The following is a 17,299-nucleotide window of genomic DNA, read 5'->3' as shown; positions in this document are numbered from 1 at the left end:
GAGTGCAGCTGAGGGAGATTGGCAATTAATGGGAAGGTCATTCTGTATATAAGGCTGTAAGAAGAAGGGTGTAGTGTGGCAGTAACATTGTTTTGGGGTGAGTGACCCATGTGTTGATCCTTGCCTTGGGTTAAACTCCAATAAACAGTAAATACCGGACGGCTGTCTTGACTTTTGCTTGCTGGGAGTCTAGACCACGACATTTACCCTTTCGATTAGAGAAAACAACTTATCTAAATTATTGGACAGCTGGAAACCCCTGATAGACTTTTTGCATATAACAGAAAAGAACAAACAGATGATTTGTCATTCTCAGGAGTGGAAAAACAAGAAAACAGATATTATAGAGAAAAATTGGATTGTTATTAATAATATCTATTAAGAATTAATTATTTAACTGTAACTGAAGAGCAAGTGGTAAATTAGATACCGTATATACTCGTGTATAAGCCGAGTTTTTCAGCCCTGTTTAAAGGCTGAGAAAAGCCCCCTCGGCTTATACGCGAGTCACCATTTTCTATCCATCACAAGGAGGCTGGGGGCGGGGGCGGGACAACCTCCCTGCCACCCAGAAGCTGCTTGTTGCTGCTCTCCTGGGAGGGCGAAGGGGGTACCCCGAGGCACCCTGGCTGGCTGGGCTTGGTCAAACCCCGGGAGGCAGAGGGAGCTCCTTATTTGGGAAGTGACATCAGGGGGAGTCACTGCCCAAATAAGGAACTCCCTCTGCCTGCTGGCTGGGTTTGACAAAGCCCAGCTAGCCGGCAGGCAGAGGGAGCTCCTTATTTGGGCAGTGACATCGGGGGAGCCAAGGTTTGCCACCTTAATGAGAATTACATCTTGAAAAAATTAGATAACTTTTGACATTCAGGCTGTGGTATTACCTTAATAAGAACAAGTCCTAGTCTCTATGACTGACCAGCCTCTCTCTTTTGTCTGCCTCTACATATTCTTCTCTAGAGAAAGGAAAAACGACTGTAGAGTATCTGCTAAAAGTTTTCAGATAAAGAGAACCTACATATTATTACTCTTATAACAGATTTTAAGATGAAAATCACTTCCTACACCTAATTCCAGGTAATCACCAAACTGAGACTACAAGAAATTTCTTTATCAGCACTTCCTGTGTACTGCTTGTGTATTTAATTAAGAGCTATTGTATTTAATTAAGAGCAATAAACAAGAAAACTTACTGGAAGTCCGGGGTCCCCTTTAGGCCCTTTCAGAGTCTCCATTTCAAACATTCTCTCCAATTCTTCATAGTCATAATCAAAACCATCACTGTCAAGTTCATAATTGCCTTCTACATTGTAACTTTCATCAACCTGAAATGTATCTTCACCCCATGGGCCAAGTTGGTTATCCAAAGATAAAGAATCAGAGGTCCTATATAATGTGATATTTAAAATTTGTTGCATCTCCACAGGTTTGTGTGAATACTCTTTTGATGTGTTTCCCATCATATTTTGGTTTTTAGTCTGTCTTATAGAAAAGAGAAGTGGTGGGTAATTTTTTCTGCTTGTATTTTCTGTGGCATTGTTTGTAAAGTTTAGAAGCGATTCTGTTTGAGTCTGGGGTCCACTCTTCCTTTTGCTGTCATCTTCCTCATCAATTTTAGACACATTGACAATTTGCTGGTCATTTGGTTCAGGCATAATTTCCAAAGCAGTAGCATTTCTTAGGCAAAGAGATTCCATGACAGGTCCAATCTGCACAGATTCTGATGGCACATGGACTGATGCAGAGTCATTGTCAGAAAGTGTCGAGACTACTTTGATTGTCTTTAATGTCCTGTAATCTAGCAGGGTTTCTTCATCCAACTGTTTGCTTGAGATATTTAAAAGCCCTCCAAGTGATGTTTCTGGAGACGTTGGCTGAGATCGGTAGGTATCTGCTTGGCGACACTGTTGTTTCAAATATTTACAATAGTTTACTGAGGCTTGAGCAGAAGGGATAACATCCAGCTGACATATTACTCCTTCAAAGTTGACTGAATGGGAGTTCATCCTTCCTAAAGTAAATGAACTATGTGAATCAAATTGCTTTACTTTAGAAAGAGTCTCCCTGATGAAATGCTTCCTTCCACACTGAACAAATAGGGACACTGTTTTTTCTGTGACACCAATAGCGAATGAGTGCCATTGTTCATCATGAACAGTATAATCAAAATATACAGATTGCTTCCCTCCAGTGTGCACTATTATCTTCCTTGGTAGCAACTGTACACCAAACTGCAGTCTGTTTTTATTTCTAATACTGAAAAGAAAGGCATTGTTTACTCTGTAAGAACGTAAACCAATCAGTACGGTGAACTGGGAGCCTAAGCTTGATGCTATCACTTGAGGAATGGGAACCTCAATAGTAGTGTTTATGGACAAAACAACTCCTGAGACACTTATGTGAACCCCCTGAGGTAATGAAGTACACAATGAGGGCATTACAGTCTCTGATGATGGATGGCACGCAGCTTGGCCCCTTAGGCCTAAATGTTGAAGAACATCTATGCCTGAAAACAAGAGAGAAAAAGAATTTAGAATTCAGTTTGGCTGAACATCATTGACATGAAATGCATACCAGTAGTTTCTTCTGAGAACTATTTAACTAAGGTTGAAGTCCTAAGCATAGTTACAAGACAGTAGGTTCCACGAAACTCAAAAGAATTTTTTTCTGAGAATATATGATTAGGATAGCACTGTAGGAAGACATGATAAGTCATCTCAACAGAAAACAATGGAATGCACACCCATGACACATGAGATCATGGTTTTCATGCTCTTTTCAGCTCAAAAACATGAATCACATTATGGTAATATCCATGTTCATTTAACATTAATCTGGGAATGCTGAATTGTCTACAGATTTTCACTAAAGTTTTAATACCACTTAATGTTAATCTCTGGGGAAAAACTTATGTTTTCTAAAAAATGTGGCGTTTTCTCCACTAAAGAAATTTAAGAGAATTATTTTAATGAAACTTTTCACAAATAATTATTTTGCTTTCAGAAAATGTGAAACTGCAAAAAGTTAGATCTTACAAAACTAAGGTTTACTTGATAATTCAAACATATTTGTCCATTAGAAATCTTCCTTTCACTTTTTTATAGCTATCTGCACAGAGGGCTTGAACCTATGCCGTGCCTGTGTGTGCTTAGGCGAGTGCATGGTTGGAGAACTGCTCCCAAGTGATATACGTCCTAGTCCACTTCTCCTTTCGGTTTTGTTGCTATAAATCTGTTGCAAGCCAAAGAAGTTCTATCTTCTTACCATCACCACCACCCCCTTTGAGGGATCTGATCCCATAGGTCCTGTTTGCCACAGATACCTTTCGCCACTACTAGAATGTCAATAGGTATGATTGCTGTGAACGTGCAGTGCTAACTCTATCCTATGTTTAAGTAAGAATGAAAGGCAAGAAAATTGTTGATGGGACAGGAGCTGTTTTTGTCAATTAACTCTACCTATGGGATTTAAAACTTTGTCTTGTCTAAAATGTTGCTGGAGGTTTGAACATTCAGGCTGGTTGTGTTGATATAGTTTTTTATGCTGCTTTTATTGTTTTACATTGCAATGCCATTTTCAATGTTTTTATAACAATTTGTGAAGTTATTGAGTTACTGCCCCAAACAAGTTTTTGGAGATACCAGAATATAACTATATAAAATAAAAAAGAAATCAGGAACTAACTTCAGCATAATGTATAATTTGATAATAAATAGTTTTTATCAGGATCTTTTGCCTCCTTCACTCAGAATAAGCAGATTCTTTGAAGAAGCATGAATTTTGTCAGGCCCCTTCACTTTTTTATTTTTACATACGGCAAGTAAAACCAGTCCTCATCCAGCAATGCAAAATTTTGTCCCAGGAACCATAAATTTGATTCAAAATATTTATGCATTATTAATGAAAAACTCTGCATACCACTTTTCCCCACCCCATTTCCAAAAGGGGCCTATGTATATACATTGGATAAACACAGCTGTGAGAGAACGATGGAATTTTTTAAAAGCTGTGAATGGCCAAATGTTGCCAGAATTAAAGCAAGCCAAGACAAAAACCAAAACTAAATGAAAAGAGTCCTTGACACAGAAGGACCTCCACATATTTCACACACATATATACAAAAATTAAACTGCCTTTTTCGACTTGCCTGCTCTGTTTACCAAAGACCTCACTAGTATATGTTAAGAACAGACATATTTTGGCTTAGTTTCTAGAAAGACTATACATAAGTTCACAAAAAGCACAAGACTTCCCTGGAAGAGTTTTTAAAATTGGCCCTGAATATGTAAATCTGATTGACTCTGCATCTTGAAAATTAGTTACACACCTTGCAGTGGTTCTAGTCATGTTCAGACTCAGAGTAATGGTGCCAAGCTTACAATGGCAAGCAGCCAGAATGGTCCAAGGCACAGGAAGTCTCACTGGGGAGAAAAAAAATTACACATCTGCCAATTCCTTGGGATGCTCAACCTCAAAACAATTCATGTAACTAACTAAGGTCTAATTTGTAATAACTGCAGAGCCTTCATCATGGCAAAATTGCAAAGCTCTCTATACTCAGCCCGTGACAGTTCAGTTAAAATGAAAAGGTCAAAAATCATCAAGCATGATCACTTCTCAGCTTTCTTTGTTGGCCACTTGATATTGAAAGAGACATCCAACTTTATAAAAGTATCTCAAGTTAATAAAAACTAATTTGTAACTTTGGGGTGTTGAAAGCAGAATGAAAAAAGGAAGCCCTAACATTAGATGGAATGAATCAATTTAAAAACCCCACTGGTCTTCAGTTTGCCAGGCCTGAGCAAGGCTGTCAATGATAAGATATTTCGGAGTTCATTCATTCAAAAGGTCATCATTAAGTCAAAACTGATTTGATAGCACATAACACTTAGACAACTTTTGGGGATCTGTATTTTACCTCATGCAGCTAAACCCATATTTATTGAGGGCATAGATCACTCTAATAAGCAAAAAAATTACATGTATTATGTCTTGAATTACAAAGGAGACAAAAGTCTGCTCTGATTTATTTAATTATCCATTTCCTTTTAACAGATGAAGAGTACATTTGTGTTCTAACTGCATCTGCAAAGTGAAATTCTAAATATTCAATTTTAAGTTTGGGGATACTGTGACAAACTTTTATGAACATGGGTGCTGTGTGGTTTCCGGGCTATATGGCCGTGTTCTAGCAGCATTCTCTCCTGACGTTTCGCCTGCATCTGTGGCTGGCATCTTCAGAGGGAAGATGCCAGCCACAGATGCAGGCGAAACGTCAGGAGAGAATGCTGCTAGAACACGGCCATACAGCCCGGAAACCACACAGAACCCAAGTGATTCCGGCCGTGAAAGCCTTCGACAATTTTATGAACATGTTATTAGTATGAAAAGTGTCTCATACCTGTATACATTTTGTACACTATGATTATAGTTACAATATTTTTGTGTATGTATCATGGATAAAGCTTTTCAGGTTTAGATCTTAAGCACTGCTTTTGCTTGTGCTGAATCTTCCTTTGTGGAATGAGTGCTACATTTTGGATTGCATTCCTCTAGCCCTAGGCAGTTTGTAGTTCACAGAAAGTCACTGGTCTTATGTGTGAGTGAATGTGCCTAGAGCCAGAGAAATGCAATCCACTCCTGCGATAGAAAAGCACTACACACAACCAATGGAAGCAAGGCACAGAATGCAAGCCTCGGGTTTTTTTACTCTGACTTTTAAGTCATGTTTTGACTTCAGAGGAAGCCAGAAATTTTGCCTGCTTGTTTCTGAAGTCGCCATCAAAGTGAGGCTACAGACAGCTTTCTACATATAGCAATAATGATTTCTTCCTCTCAAGAAAGAAAAATTAAGAAGAATTCTGAGATATTCTCAACCTGACTTCACTGATCGTTCTTTTCTTTGTGCAAAAAAGTGAGGAATAGATCCCTGCAAACAGAAAATTAAGGTACTTGCTTCTGAATAATTCCTGCACAGGTATCCAAGGGACTGTACAGTCAAACAGCTTATCCTGTGGCAGACCACAAGCAGAGTGGATGAAATCCCATATAAAAAAACTGCTTATACATAGAAAGCTATGTATTAAGGAGAAAAGTTATTTCTAGTTCCCCCATCTTATTAACGGGCAGCCCAATCCAAACTGGATGCAGCAGGCTGTGGCACTAATGTAGTGCTGCCCCACAGCTCCCATGAAGCCTGCCTGGCGCCTTGACCTGCAAAACGAAAAAGCCTCCCTGCTGTCCGGAAGTCTCTATGGGCTACAACAGACTTATGTCACCTTTACAGTCTCTTAAATTTGCAGTGTGGGCCACTAGTGTAACATCAACAAAGGACAGAAGGGAACCAACTAACATCAGCTCCATCCCTTACCACACCCTCACTACACTGGCAGTGGCAACAGGGGCCCTGGGATGCTGGTGTGGCATCTAGAATTGTGTCCCAGCACTGGGGGGGGGGGGGGGCTGCATACTGGCGGAATCACTCCTCCACTGAGGCAAGTGCTCTGGGAAGAGGAAATTCACCAGCGCAGCCACGCACCACTCCCACAAGCAGATTCCTCCCTTTTAGATGGGGTTCTTAGATTCCTATGGCAGAATGCAGTTCCCCACTTGCATTCTCAGATGGTATAGTCCAGAAACAGTTTCACCATGTGATTGTTTACATGTTAAAACCAGACATCACACATTTTACTTTGCTCATGTGTCCATACATAAAGTAATAACTATCACATAAGTTGTAAAAATAAAAACAAAGTACAAGTTCAAGAGCATAATCTCTGTCTTTCATCATGTTATATACAAATAACAAAATCACATCCCTGTTTTCTCACTCTAATCTGCATCAAAAAATGCTGGAAAAAAATGCCAAAACCCAAAAGTTACTTATTTACCTTAGGAACCCTAAGTCTAGACCAAGTGTTTATTGTGTGCGTTGGTTTACTTTGAAGGGTCCCAAAATGCAAAGGTAATTCAGCCTCAGTTTGCCACCCCCAAAAACACCCACATGAAGTGAAGTCATAAGCAAAGCCTTACAATGTACAAGACCTTCCTTTCATAGGAGTTTGCCTAAATATGAAAGCAATTCATACAGTGAAAATCTGAGTAATTTTGAAAAGGTCATCTTTCCTGATCTAGTTTCTTTAAACTTTTGCACTCGGTGTAAATTTATCTGACATTTGGTTTAGTACCCTTTGACAATCAGATTTTCAGGTCATTAAAACCAAAGAGAAAATTACTTCTCTCTCTTCTTTGCTCTCCCCTTTTCTTTTTCTGAAAAGATAATTTAACGTTTTGTAATAAAATAAGGAACTCTTCTCACCTTCTTCTTGTATGTGTGTAGCACCCACAGCTATACATGCTGCAAGAAAAAGGAGGAGGGTTTTCCTAAAACAAAAGGGGGGAAAATTAAATTACAATGGCAACAAAGTACATTTAAAGTAGAACCCCAGTATACAAGGAACATAATTTGCCATTGACAGGAAGACCCTTGGTTTTAGCAGTCTTTTATAGGTTTTATCGAGTCTGCAACTTGTTTTTCCAGTCAGTCACAGAAGGAATCACTGGTAAATGACAGGCCAAATCTCCATCACCACCATTCTACATGATGGACCCTTTTAAGGATCTGTTGAAATGCATACATCCCCAGAAAAAAAATATGATCATAAATACATACACATAAAATGATACATAAAACTAAATTTAAGCATTGGTCATTTCCTGAAAACTTTTGAAATAAATCCAAATTGTGCAAATAAAAAGAAAAGTAAACTTTAATTCTGCTCAAAAGTAAATTTCAATGAGCAGGTTGCTATAGTTTGGCTTGAATAGCAAGTCAAAACTGCGGAGTGGTCATTATGCATATGTCAGCTTGGGCATTCAATTGATTATGACTTGTTTGGATGCCAATAAATCTGAAAACTCTGACTCACAAAAGTATGTAGTAAGAAATGGTCTCAGAGCTTCCATAGCACATTTTTGCAGACAAGGGTAGGCTTGAGTCAAGGAACAGCAGAATTCATCATGAACCAATGCAGAAAAGGACAGATGTTCACAATCTTACTGACAGTGTACATTTTCTTTAATACCCATCAACAGGAAACTTTCTAATCGTCATAGCATGATGACTATTATACTTCACCTGACCATGCCACTCTACACTTGTTTGGAGTAAAATAACATCTTAATATAATTTGACATTAAAAACTATATTTTTCACAAATATGATTTTCATGCTAACAGGAAGGAAACAAAAGAAAAGAATTCTTGAACATGGTTCATGGACCCTCTGAAGCCCATTCATGAATCCCCAGTTTAAAAAAGCCCTGCATTAGTGTGAGGCAGAGGTGAATCAAGGAGAAGGCTTCCGCACTGTGTTTATTTTCATGCCTGTAGGTCTGTAAATGGTGTTCTACACACAAGACACGATACAATTCTCCCATGAAGCCTCACATTTCACAAGGCAGCTATCACCATACTACTATATCTGAAATTCTAGGCACACTTATCAGGGAGTAATTATTTAAGAATGTGAGAACATGAAAAAATACCCTTCATTAACAAAGTGCCCACTGAGTTCAGTATCCTGTTTTTTACAGCAGCCAATACAAAATTTCTGGAAATAACATTTCCAAGTAAATATTAAATGGACTGGACTACAGAGCAGCAATGCTATGAATATTTACATTGAGTTATATACTCCACTATGCTCAGTGACTTCTGAATAAACATGCTTGTGAAACACCAGCCCAATCCAGTTCCTGGAGACTGCCACTCCACACTGCTGCCTCCAGAGGGCTTCCAGATAGTGCAGGGAGGCAGCAAAAAGTTGAAAACCTCCAGCCATCTGAAAGGTTTCCAGTGGGTTTCCACTGAAAGGTTTCCAGTTACACCAAGTCCATTGATGGTCCTGTGGTGTTCCCAGGGCCAAAGCCTGGTGGAAGTCGACCAGCATCAACTCTGCCTCTGAGAATGCCCCAGGAATGCCCCCAGTTGTATTACCCTCCACGTTAGGGCAACAAGCAGTGGAAGCGACAACTGCAAACGGAGCAGACACCTTGGAGCTCCGCAGTACCCATCCGCCTCCCTATCTGCCATCCCAACCAGCCATTTACACTGTCCAGTGGGGAAAACATGTTGATGCCAACCTGTGCAGCCTCCCATGGCCATTCCACATATACCCCTTCTGGACTGGGCTGTCCAAATCACTTGCCTTGCTGGAATGCTGCAGAAGGGATGAAGGGAGGGGAAACTGCGCCTGGGACATGAACTGCCCACACGCACCCTCCCGCCCCCGAAACACCCCTGGCCCGGACATGTGACTGAAATGGCAGTGCCCGGGGTGAGCCACCCCAGATGTCTCCATTGCAGCTCCACCTCTGTGCTGCAGTAGTCAGAATGCATGACTTTATTCGCTGGTCTTATTTGAATGTCAACCAAAGATTCCAAATAACTTCTTCCAGCATGATTTTAAAAACCAGGACATATATGGGTCATAAGCACAAGTGCGGGCTCTAATATCCTCAAAGATCATGTCAGAATTTATTGGCAAGATAAAGAATCTAGCCATAACAAAAGGACAAACAGATGCTTCTAACATCTCAGGTACTATATTGACTCCAAATCAGGAAATTAGCAAACAAATTCATTAAAACATCACAGCTAGTTACCAAATTAACATCATCAGCCAAGTTGGACTAAGTCACAAACCACTTCAGACAATTCAAATAGACAAAATTCAACTGACAGAACAGGAGATTGGGGGGGGGGGGGTTAGCCACCACCATTGCCACCTCATAGACCTGACAACGGGCTGTTTTGTGGCATGCCTATCACTTTAGTGATCTACCAATCCAATTTCATAACCCCTCAGCTCCCTGTTAATCAACAGAACTGAGAACCTACCAGATCATGAAAGAGGACTCCAAGGAGCAACCCTGTTTTTGGCATTAGATAGCTCATAATTGCATGCAGGTACAAAGGCCTCCAAAGAGTCCCAGGAAAGCTCCCAATATTCCCCAGAGAAACAAAATGGAAACAAATAGGAACCATTAGTGTCTAAGGGCAGATCATTCTAATAACCAAAGAATTTGAAACAACTACTTTTTCAACAACTGACAACCCTATCTTAAGATTATTCTTGAACTAAACAAACAGTTGGTCAAAAAGCAATTAATAAAGACATGTTCTCAAGTTATTGTGAGAAATAATTCCTTTTTAATAAAACTGGACATTGGTATAAGTTCCTTTGAAGAACAAAACTACAATCAACCTAGCCATGAAAACATAACACTGGTCTTGAAAGATCTGTACTGGCTCCCTGTTCACTACTGGGTCCAATTCAAGGTCTGCATGGATGACCTGCACGGAAGCTGGGGCAGGGCTCGGTGGCAGGTGGTCCCACTCCCCTCTGGCCTCCATGCAGGCCATCCTAGGCCCTGTGGGCCTGCACAGAGCCCAGGAGGGGCTCAGCCTGTGTGGAGGCAGCGGGGGTGCTCAGCGGTGGGCAGCCCCACCCCTGAGTATGGGTGTGTGTGGGTGTGCCTAGATAAGGAGTTGTCTCTGGGCGCCATTTCTTTTGATACAAGCTGACAAGTTGTGCTACTTGCTGAGACAGCCTCTTAAACTGAGGTTAAATTCTAACATCAGCGTATTCTGCCTTGTAGGCACAAAATAAAACTCTTTTTACAGAATAAAACGTATAACAAAGAATATGACCACAATATAACTCCAAGAAATTAAACTTTGAAAGCTCTTCATTGTTCTGCTTTGAACTGTATAAATAATATATATGATATTGCAAATAACAGAATGATTTACGTTTTTGAAAAATAAAACTGAACTGAAAACAAAATGGAAACAAATTTTGTGAAGACCCCTAATAAATATTATTCTAAACTTGCAGTAAAGCCCGTTGTGTGAAAAACTGTTGGGGATTAACTCCTCCTGCCTTTCCTCCCCCCTTACCCCCACATCAACAGCTCCCTCCTCATCCTCTTCCAAGATGCCTGCATCTGCATGCAAAGGTTAATGGCACCCACCAAGGGTCCCCCCGCCTTTCTTCCTCCCTCAGTCCCATATCACCAGCTCTATGCTGCTTCTCCTCCTGTTCCTGGACGTCTGCTTCTCTTCTCAGACATCTGTATCACCACACAACAGTTAGAAGCGCAATTGTGGCCACCAGCAGTCACTACCCTCCTGCAGGGAGTGCACCTGTTTTTCCTCAGGCAGCTACAGATGGTATAGTGACTGTAATTATTCAGCAGTGGGTGAGAAGGGTGAGAACAGGAGAGAGTGAGTAACCACCACATTCTGCTGTTTTGTTTGTGATGTTCTGTGTATGCCCCACCCCCAAGATATGTGTGCATGGCAATTGGCTGGAAGTTGTGCATGGGTGCCTGGCGGGAAGTGAGTCGTCACCATCATGGCTTGCTTTTTATATAATAGGATTAGTTACGCCACTCAGTATTAGAAATGCTACCTTTGATTATTCAATGTGAACCCGTTTTCTCATGAATCCAATAGTTTCAATGAAATCTAATCAGGACCCACAAATAAAAGTCCAGTGTTGTATTGCAACTGATATACAGACATGTCTCATCCTGCTATCAGCCTGAGAAAAATTGTTTCTCTCAGAGAGAGATCTTTTAAAGATTCTGTAAAGTTCATATGGCTGCCAGTAACTCAAACCTAAGTTTATAAATGGAGTTAGGAAAATGCATCTACAACGTTTACAGCTGTCCCTGGCTAATATCAAGAACAGATGCACACTCAAACAAAGAAGCACATGCAGAAGACACAAATGAAAGAAGTTGATTCAGGTTTCCCAAAGGTTGATAAATTGTTGTTCCACTCTTTTCTTACTACACAGATAAATCAATTTAGAAAACGAATCCCTTCTCTTGATCACATATGCTCTTTTTTCCCCACGGTCTTAAATTAGGAACAAAGAAAAAAAGAAAAAAATTTAAGACCAACTTTGTTAGTCTTAAAGGTGCCATTGGACAGCAGAACTGTTTTCTGCTGCTTCAGGCCAACACCGCTACTTACTTGAATTTAAAGAACAAAAGAAATATTCTCTTGTGCAGTCCAGAGTGGTGTGGTGGAAGGGCTCAGGATGTGGCATGACCCCTGTGCCAAAGTAATGCAGCGTAAGTGGTGTCCATGCTGGTGTAGGGGCATTTACACCTCTGTTGGGGAGCCGTGTGACCATGCAATGCCCAGGCACCAACACTGTGCCAGCACACCTCTGGTGCAGGACCCTGTTCTGGCACTGATGGGGATGTTCCTGGGGTTAGAGCTGACTAGTTAGCTTCCTGAGGCCTTTCAGCCCTGGGACGTCCCCTTTTGCTGGCACTGACGTCATAAAAAAAGGTGATGCAATCCACTGGGCTGCAGAGAAGGCTTGCAGTGTGGTTGGGGGAACTTAGCTATTTTTTTGCTCCTCACACTTCCATAATCCCCTTTGGAGGCAGAGGGGCTGCACCATGGCTGGCCTCTGCTCATTTACCCTCTCCCCCGCTAGGGAATGGTCTGGCCATCTCTTTCACATTACAGTTTGCGTGAAACAAAATTATGATTATTATACTACTAATGCCCTTATAATTGAACATTTGTTCTGTGTTTCCTGTAATATCATCCTACCTATAATGAACTGTCATACATAAAAGGAAATAACTGCAACCACCATCTCCAACGAAGGTCAGGGGAACTAGTGTGAAAAAAAGTAGTTTCAAATATTTTCTACTACTGGTCCTAATCTTTACACATAGATTCTAAGTTCCTTTAGTAATTTTTACTTAAGAATTTATTTATTACATTTTATTCTTCCTCCAAGAAGCTCAAAGAGGGTTACCTGGTTCTTACACATCTTTGTTTTAACTTCACAATAAGTGAGGTAGGTGTGCCTGAGAGATTCAAAAAGTCTAAATAAAATAAGGGGACGGTGGGAAAGGAAGTTTAACTGTCAACAAACAATGAGCAACCAAGCAGTTTGGTTTTAGATGGTGTAGAGATAGAAATATTCTGGGCTAGGCAGGGAGTCCAACATGGACTGTAGTATAAGATTTTTGACAGGCAAGGTTTGACTGCTGTTTCTCAATAAAAGCAGTAAATTGTAAAATATATCTACATATTGCCTGAATACAACATTGTAACCTTTAAGTATAATGTACCTCCCAACTCTGGTAACTCAGCTATAAGGCTAGACAGGGAAAGGCATTACAGGTCACACTTACAAACTAAAAAAATATGTTTTATTAAATACGTCTCCCACACTATCCTCAACCTAGATTACCCACTACACACATCGTGGGATCCAGAGAAAATTGGTCTTGATTTGAAGCTGATGAGCTGTCAGTACAGGATTAAGAATCATCTGTGTGTGTTACTGGCAAAATGGTATAAAATAAGAAAAGTGAAAATCCTGGATCTAGGGCTGTCATGTCCCACTTGGCCATTGGTGGAAGACCTGTGTGTATGTGTGTGTGTGTGTGTGGGGGGGGGGGGGTTACGGTTGCCAATCCAGGTTAGGAAACTCCTTGAGATTTTGGGATAGAAGCTGGTGAGAACAGGGAGCTCAGTGTGGAACAATTCCACAGAGTCTTCCCAGTATGAGACCACAAGAAAAATGACATGCTATGAGTGTAAAAACATTGTGCGTGTGAAGCGTCATCAAGTTGCAGCCTCCTTATGCCAACCCAGCAAGAGGCTTTCAAGGCAAGTGAGAAGCAGGTGGTTTGCCATTAGCTTCATCTGCAGAGCGTTCCTTGGTGGCCTCCCAAGTACTGACCCTGCTTAGCAGCTGAAATCTGACAAGATCCAATTATACCATTCCACCTTCCCTCTGTCAAAACATTATCAGTACTTTACTAGAATATATCTTATTGGTAATGTATTGATTTGAGGGGGGGAGGAGTTTTGGTGTATCTCTTTTCCATGAGTATGAATGCCATAAAGAAGGGACTTTTCTTTGAAATAAGGAACAGGCAGTAAAGCAACAGCAGTGCAATAGGCAATATAGCACATATAATTATGTTGCTGGAAAAGTCAACTGCCTGGTGCCAGCAAAAGCACATTCAAACACCTTCTTTTGTCCAAACAATCTGATGACAAGAACACTGCAGTTAAGTAGAATTCATTTTATTTCAGTTAAAGAACCTTTAAAAAATATACTGCACATTCCCAGGACCTGATGGTCTAAAGTCAGAATGGTACATAAGTATGGAAGAGAAACTGAGTTCAACTTTTCTTGAAGTCATTAATGCAGTTAACTCAGCCAAAACTCTACCATTCTCATGGAAAGAGGCCCATATAAGTTAGATTCACAAAGAAGGGAATGATCTGGAATTGCCGAAGTCATATAGACCGATTTCACTATTAAATGTGGATTATAAACCTTTTATAATAATGACAACTAGATTGAGAAAATGTATAAATAAACTGATTTATGATCAAACCAGATTCATCCTCAAAAGATATATGAATGATAATGTACAATTTGTTATTAATGCTCTTGAACATGTCAAATTCAAGAAAAGAAAAGCAGCTTTTATATTTTTAGATGCTGGCAAAGCAACTTTTATATTTTAGATGCTGAAAAAGCATTTGATAATATTTCTTGAGACTATGTTGAAAATTTTGGAACATTTAAAATGTGGCTCTAGATTCTTTAATTGCATTCAAAGTACATATGCACAAAAGGGCAAGAGTATTAGTAAATAATGTATTTACAGAACAATTGCAAATTTAAAAAGGTACACATAAAGGATGTCCTTTGTCTACAGTTTTGTTTAACCTAGTATTAGAAGTGTTGGCATCAATGATTAGACAAGGCCACAGAATTTGAGGTATAAAAATAGACAATGAGGAATTTAAGATGAAAAGTTATGCAGATTGTATAATTTTAACAATTGTGAACCGGAAATTAGCAATCAAACACTTGATGAACTGGATCAGGGGTCGACAACCTTTACAACCCACAGAGCCATTTGGACCCGTATTCCACGGCCCCGAGGAACTATTGAGCCAGACAGGCGGCTCCACATGAAGCTGCCTCTGGTTCGGCCCCTCCAGTCACCTTTCCTTCCAGTGCTGGGAGGCGAAGGCGCCGGGCAGGGAAACCCCCTCTGCCCGACGGAGCAGGCAGCTGGGGATGAGGTGGGACAGAGGTGGAATGGCGGCCACGGCCTGCCTGGTGCCGCCACCTCCCATGCTGTGGGAGGCAGCAGCGCCAAGAAGGAAACCCCCTCTGCCCGACAGAGCAGACAGTCACCTGCTCTGTGGGGCAGAGGGGGAATGGCAGCCACGGCCTGCCCAGTGCCACCACCTCCAGCAGCAGCGCCGGGCAGGGAAACTTTCTCTGCCCGACGAAGCAGGCAACCGCCTGCTCTGTGGGGCAGAGGGGGGATGGCGGCCATGGCCTGCCCGGTGCCGCTGCCTCTCGTGCTGCGGCAGGCAGTGGTGTCGGGCAGGGAAACCTCCTCTGCCCAACGGAACAGGCAGCCACCTGCTCTGTGGGGCAGAGGGGGATGGCAGCTGCTCTAGAGGGACATGCCCATGCTACCCTCCGACCTCCAGGGGTCGGAAGGCAGTGTTGGCGTGTCCCTCCAGCCCTCCAGAGCAGCACTGGATGGAGAGGTGAGTGGAGGGGACGCAAAAAGCGGCACCCTCACGCACGGGGCTGCCTCCAGTTCAGCCCCTCCACTCACTTTTCCTTCCAGCACTGGTCTGGAGAGACACGCCCACGCTACCCTTCGACCTGCAGGCCGCAGTATAAGGTTGAAAGAGCCGCATGCGGCTCTGGAGCTGCGGGTTGCTGACCCCTGAACTAGATAGAACCATTTGGATGACTATCAGGTTACATAATTAGTAAGATGAAAACAAAGATTATTTTAAACTCTTTATCACAACAAGAACGTGATATTCATTCTAAAAAGTGAAACGTTTAGGTATAAATATTAATGGACAAAATGAAACATTATTTTTAAATAACTACTCAGTTATATGGGGAAAAATACAAGAGGATTTATCAAGATGGACTGAGCTAAAATTATCCTAATTTGGAAGAATAGCATCAGTCAAAATGAATATATTATCAAAACTGAACTTCCGGTTTCAAATGCTACTAATTTATATCCAAGACAAAATCTTGAAAGACTAGTAAAGTCAATTAAACAAGTTTATTTGAGATAACAACAACCCAGAATCAGATTTAAAGTTCTACATGATGAGAAGAAAAGCAGTTGTCTGGCTGTTCAAGTTGTATTATCAGGCAGCACACCTGGTTTTGATTATAGGCTAGATTAAAGACCCATGAAAAAGAATAATAAAATTAGAAACAGAGACTTCAATGCAGATACATATAGTTATCTCTGGTCAGAAAAGCCACTAAAGATGAAAGAAATAAACCAAGAAGCACATGTTGGAAGAGATCTCTTGGGAATTTGGGCCAAAGACTTAAAGCCCCATCCAAACCAGGGGAGGGAAGGGCTTCAGGGAGTGGAGTACTTTGTGCCGGCACACTTGCCCTCCCCAGGGCACTTACCCTTGCAGAGGGGGCAGATGCGCTGGTAGCCATTCATCCCTCAGCCTGCTGCCACAAAACTCAGAGGTTCAAGCGGCAGTGGGGCTGGGCTGGCATTCCAATCAGACACCAACATGGGGGGGGGGGCATTCCCAGGGGTAGAGCTGACACTAGTCAGCTCCCTTCCTAGATTGAGAGCTGGGAGCATGGCACACCAGTCTTGGGTTTACGCCACCCTTTTGGGGTGTAAGTCCTGCAAGCCTCATGGGGCTTTCCAGTGGTAAGGAAACTTTTTTGCATGTTAAGCTTCCCCATGCCATTAGGAAGCCTCCTTGGGAGCAGCAGGACAGCGTGGCTGCAGTGTTGTGGGTGGGTGGCCTGTTGAATAGGGCTATCAGTTTACCAACTTGGCCTATAATGTTCCCAATTGAGCCTACAATGATGCTATTATCCAAAAGAATAATGATATTATAACATAAAAAGACATTGTAACTAATCAAGCTAAAATCAAATCCTGGCATGAAATTAAAAATGAAGGAAAGAACGTACAATGCTCGACAAGTTTTCAAATAGTATCAAGGCTTAGAAGAAATTTAAAGGTAACAGGAGTACCTTAAGAGAAATGTTGGAGTTTGAAAAAGAAATCACCCAACAGAAACCACATTTACTACAAAGAATGTACAAGTTATTACTTAAATATGACACTAGAACAAGTTAAAGTCTACGTAATAAAATGGATGCAAAACTTTATAGAAGAGATCGCTCTTCAACAGTGGACATCAT

General features: G+C 41.3%; 1 protein-coding gene across 3 annotated transcripts in view; it reads right to left on the bottom strand.

The window, feature by feature from the left end:
• Positions 1-17,299, bottom strand: part of COL24A1 (collagen type XXIV alpha 1 chain) — a 247,645-nt gene that overhangs the window by 213,980 nt on the left and 16,366 nt on the right. For 2 of the 3 annotated variants that reach the window (XR_007244588.1, XM_048497359.1), the window contains exons 2-3: positions 7,316-7,380; positions 1,191-2,503 (exon numbers count right to left, since the gene is read on the bottom strand). Coding sequence is in view for 2 of the 3 variants with exons in the window: in XM_048497359.1 (XP_048353316.1) it covers positions 1,191-2,503; positions 7,316-7,380 (1,378 nt within the window). In the remaining variant the exon portion in view is untranslated. Of the gene's footprint in view, positions 1-1,190; positions 2,504-4,324; positions 4,419-7,315; positions 7,381-17,299 lie in introns of all 3 variants that reach the window. The other variant, XM_048497360.1, reaches the window with a different exon arrangement.

This window comes from Sphaerodactylus townsendi, linkage group LG05 (assembly GCF_021028975.2).
Source record: "Sphaerodactylus townsendi isolate TG3544 linkage group LG05, MPM_Stown_v2.3, whole genome shotgun sequence".
NCBI lineage: Eukaryota > Metazoa > Chordata > Lepidosauria > Squamata > Sphaerodactylidae > Sphaerodactylus > Sphaerodactylus townsendi.
The sequence above is the reverse complement of the archived record's forward strand: the minus strand, read 5'-3'. Positions and strand labels throughout refer to the sequence as shown.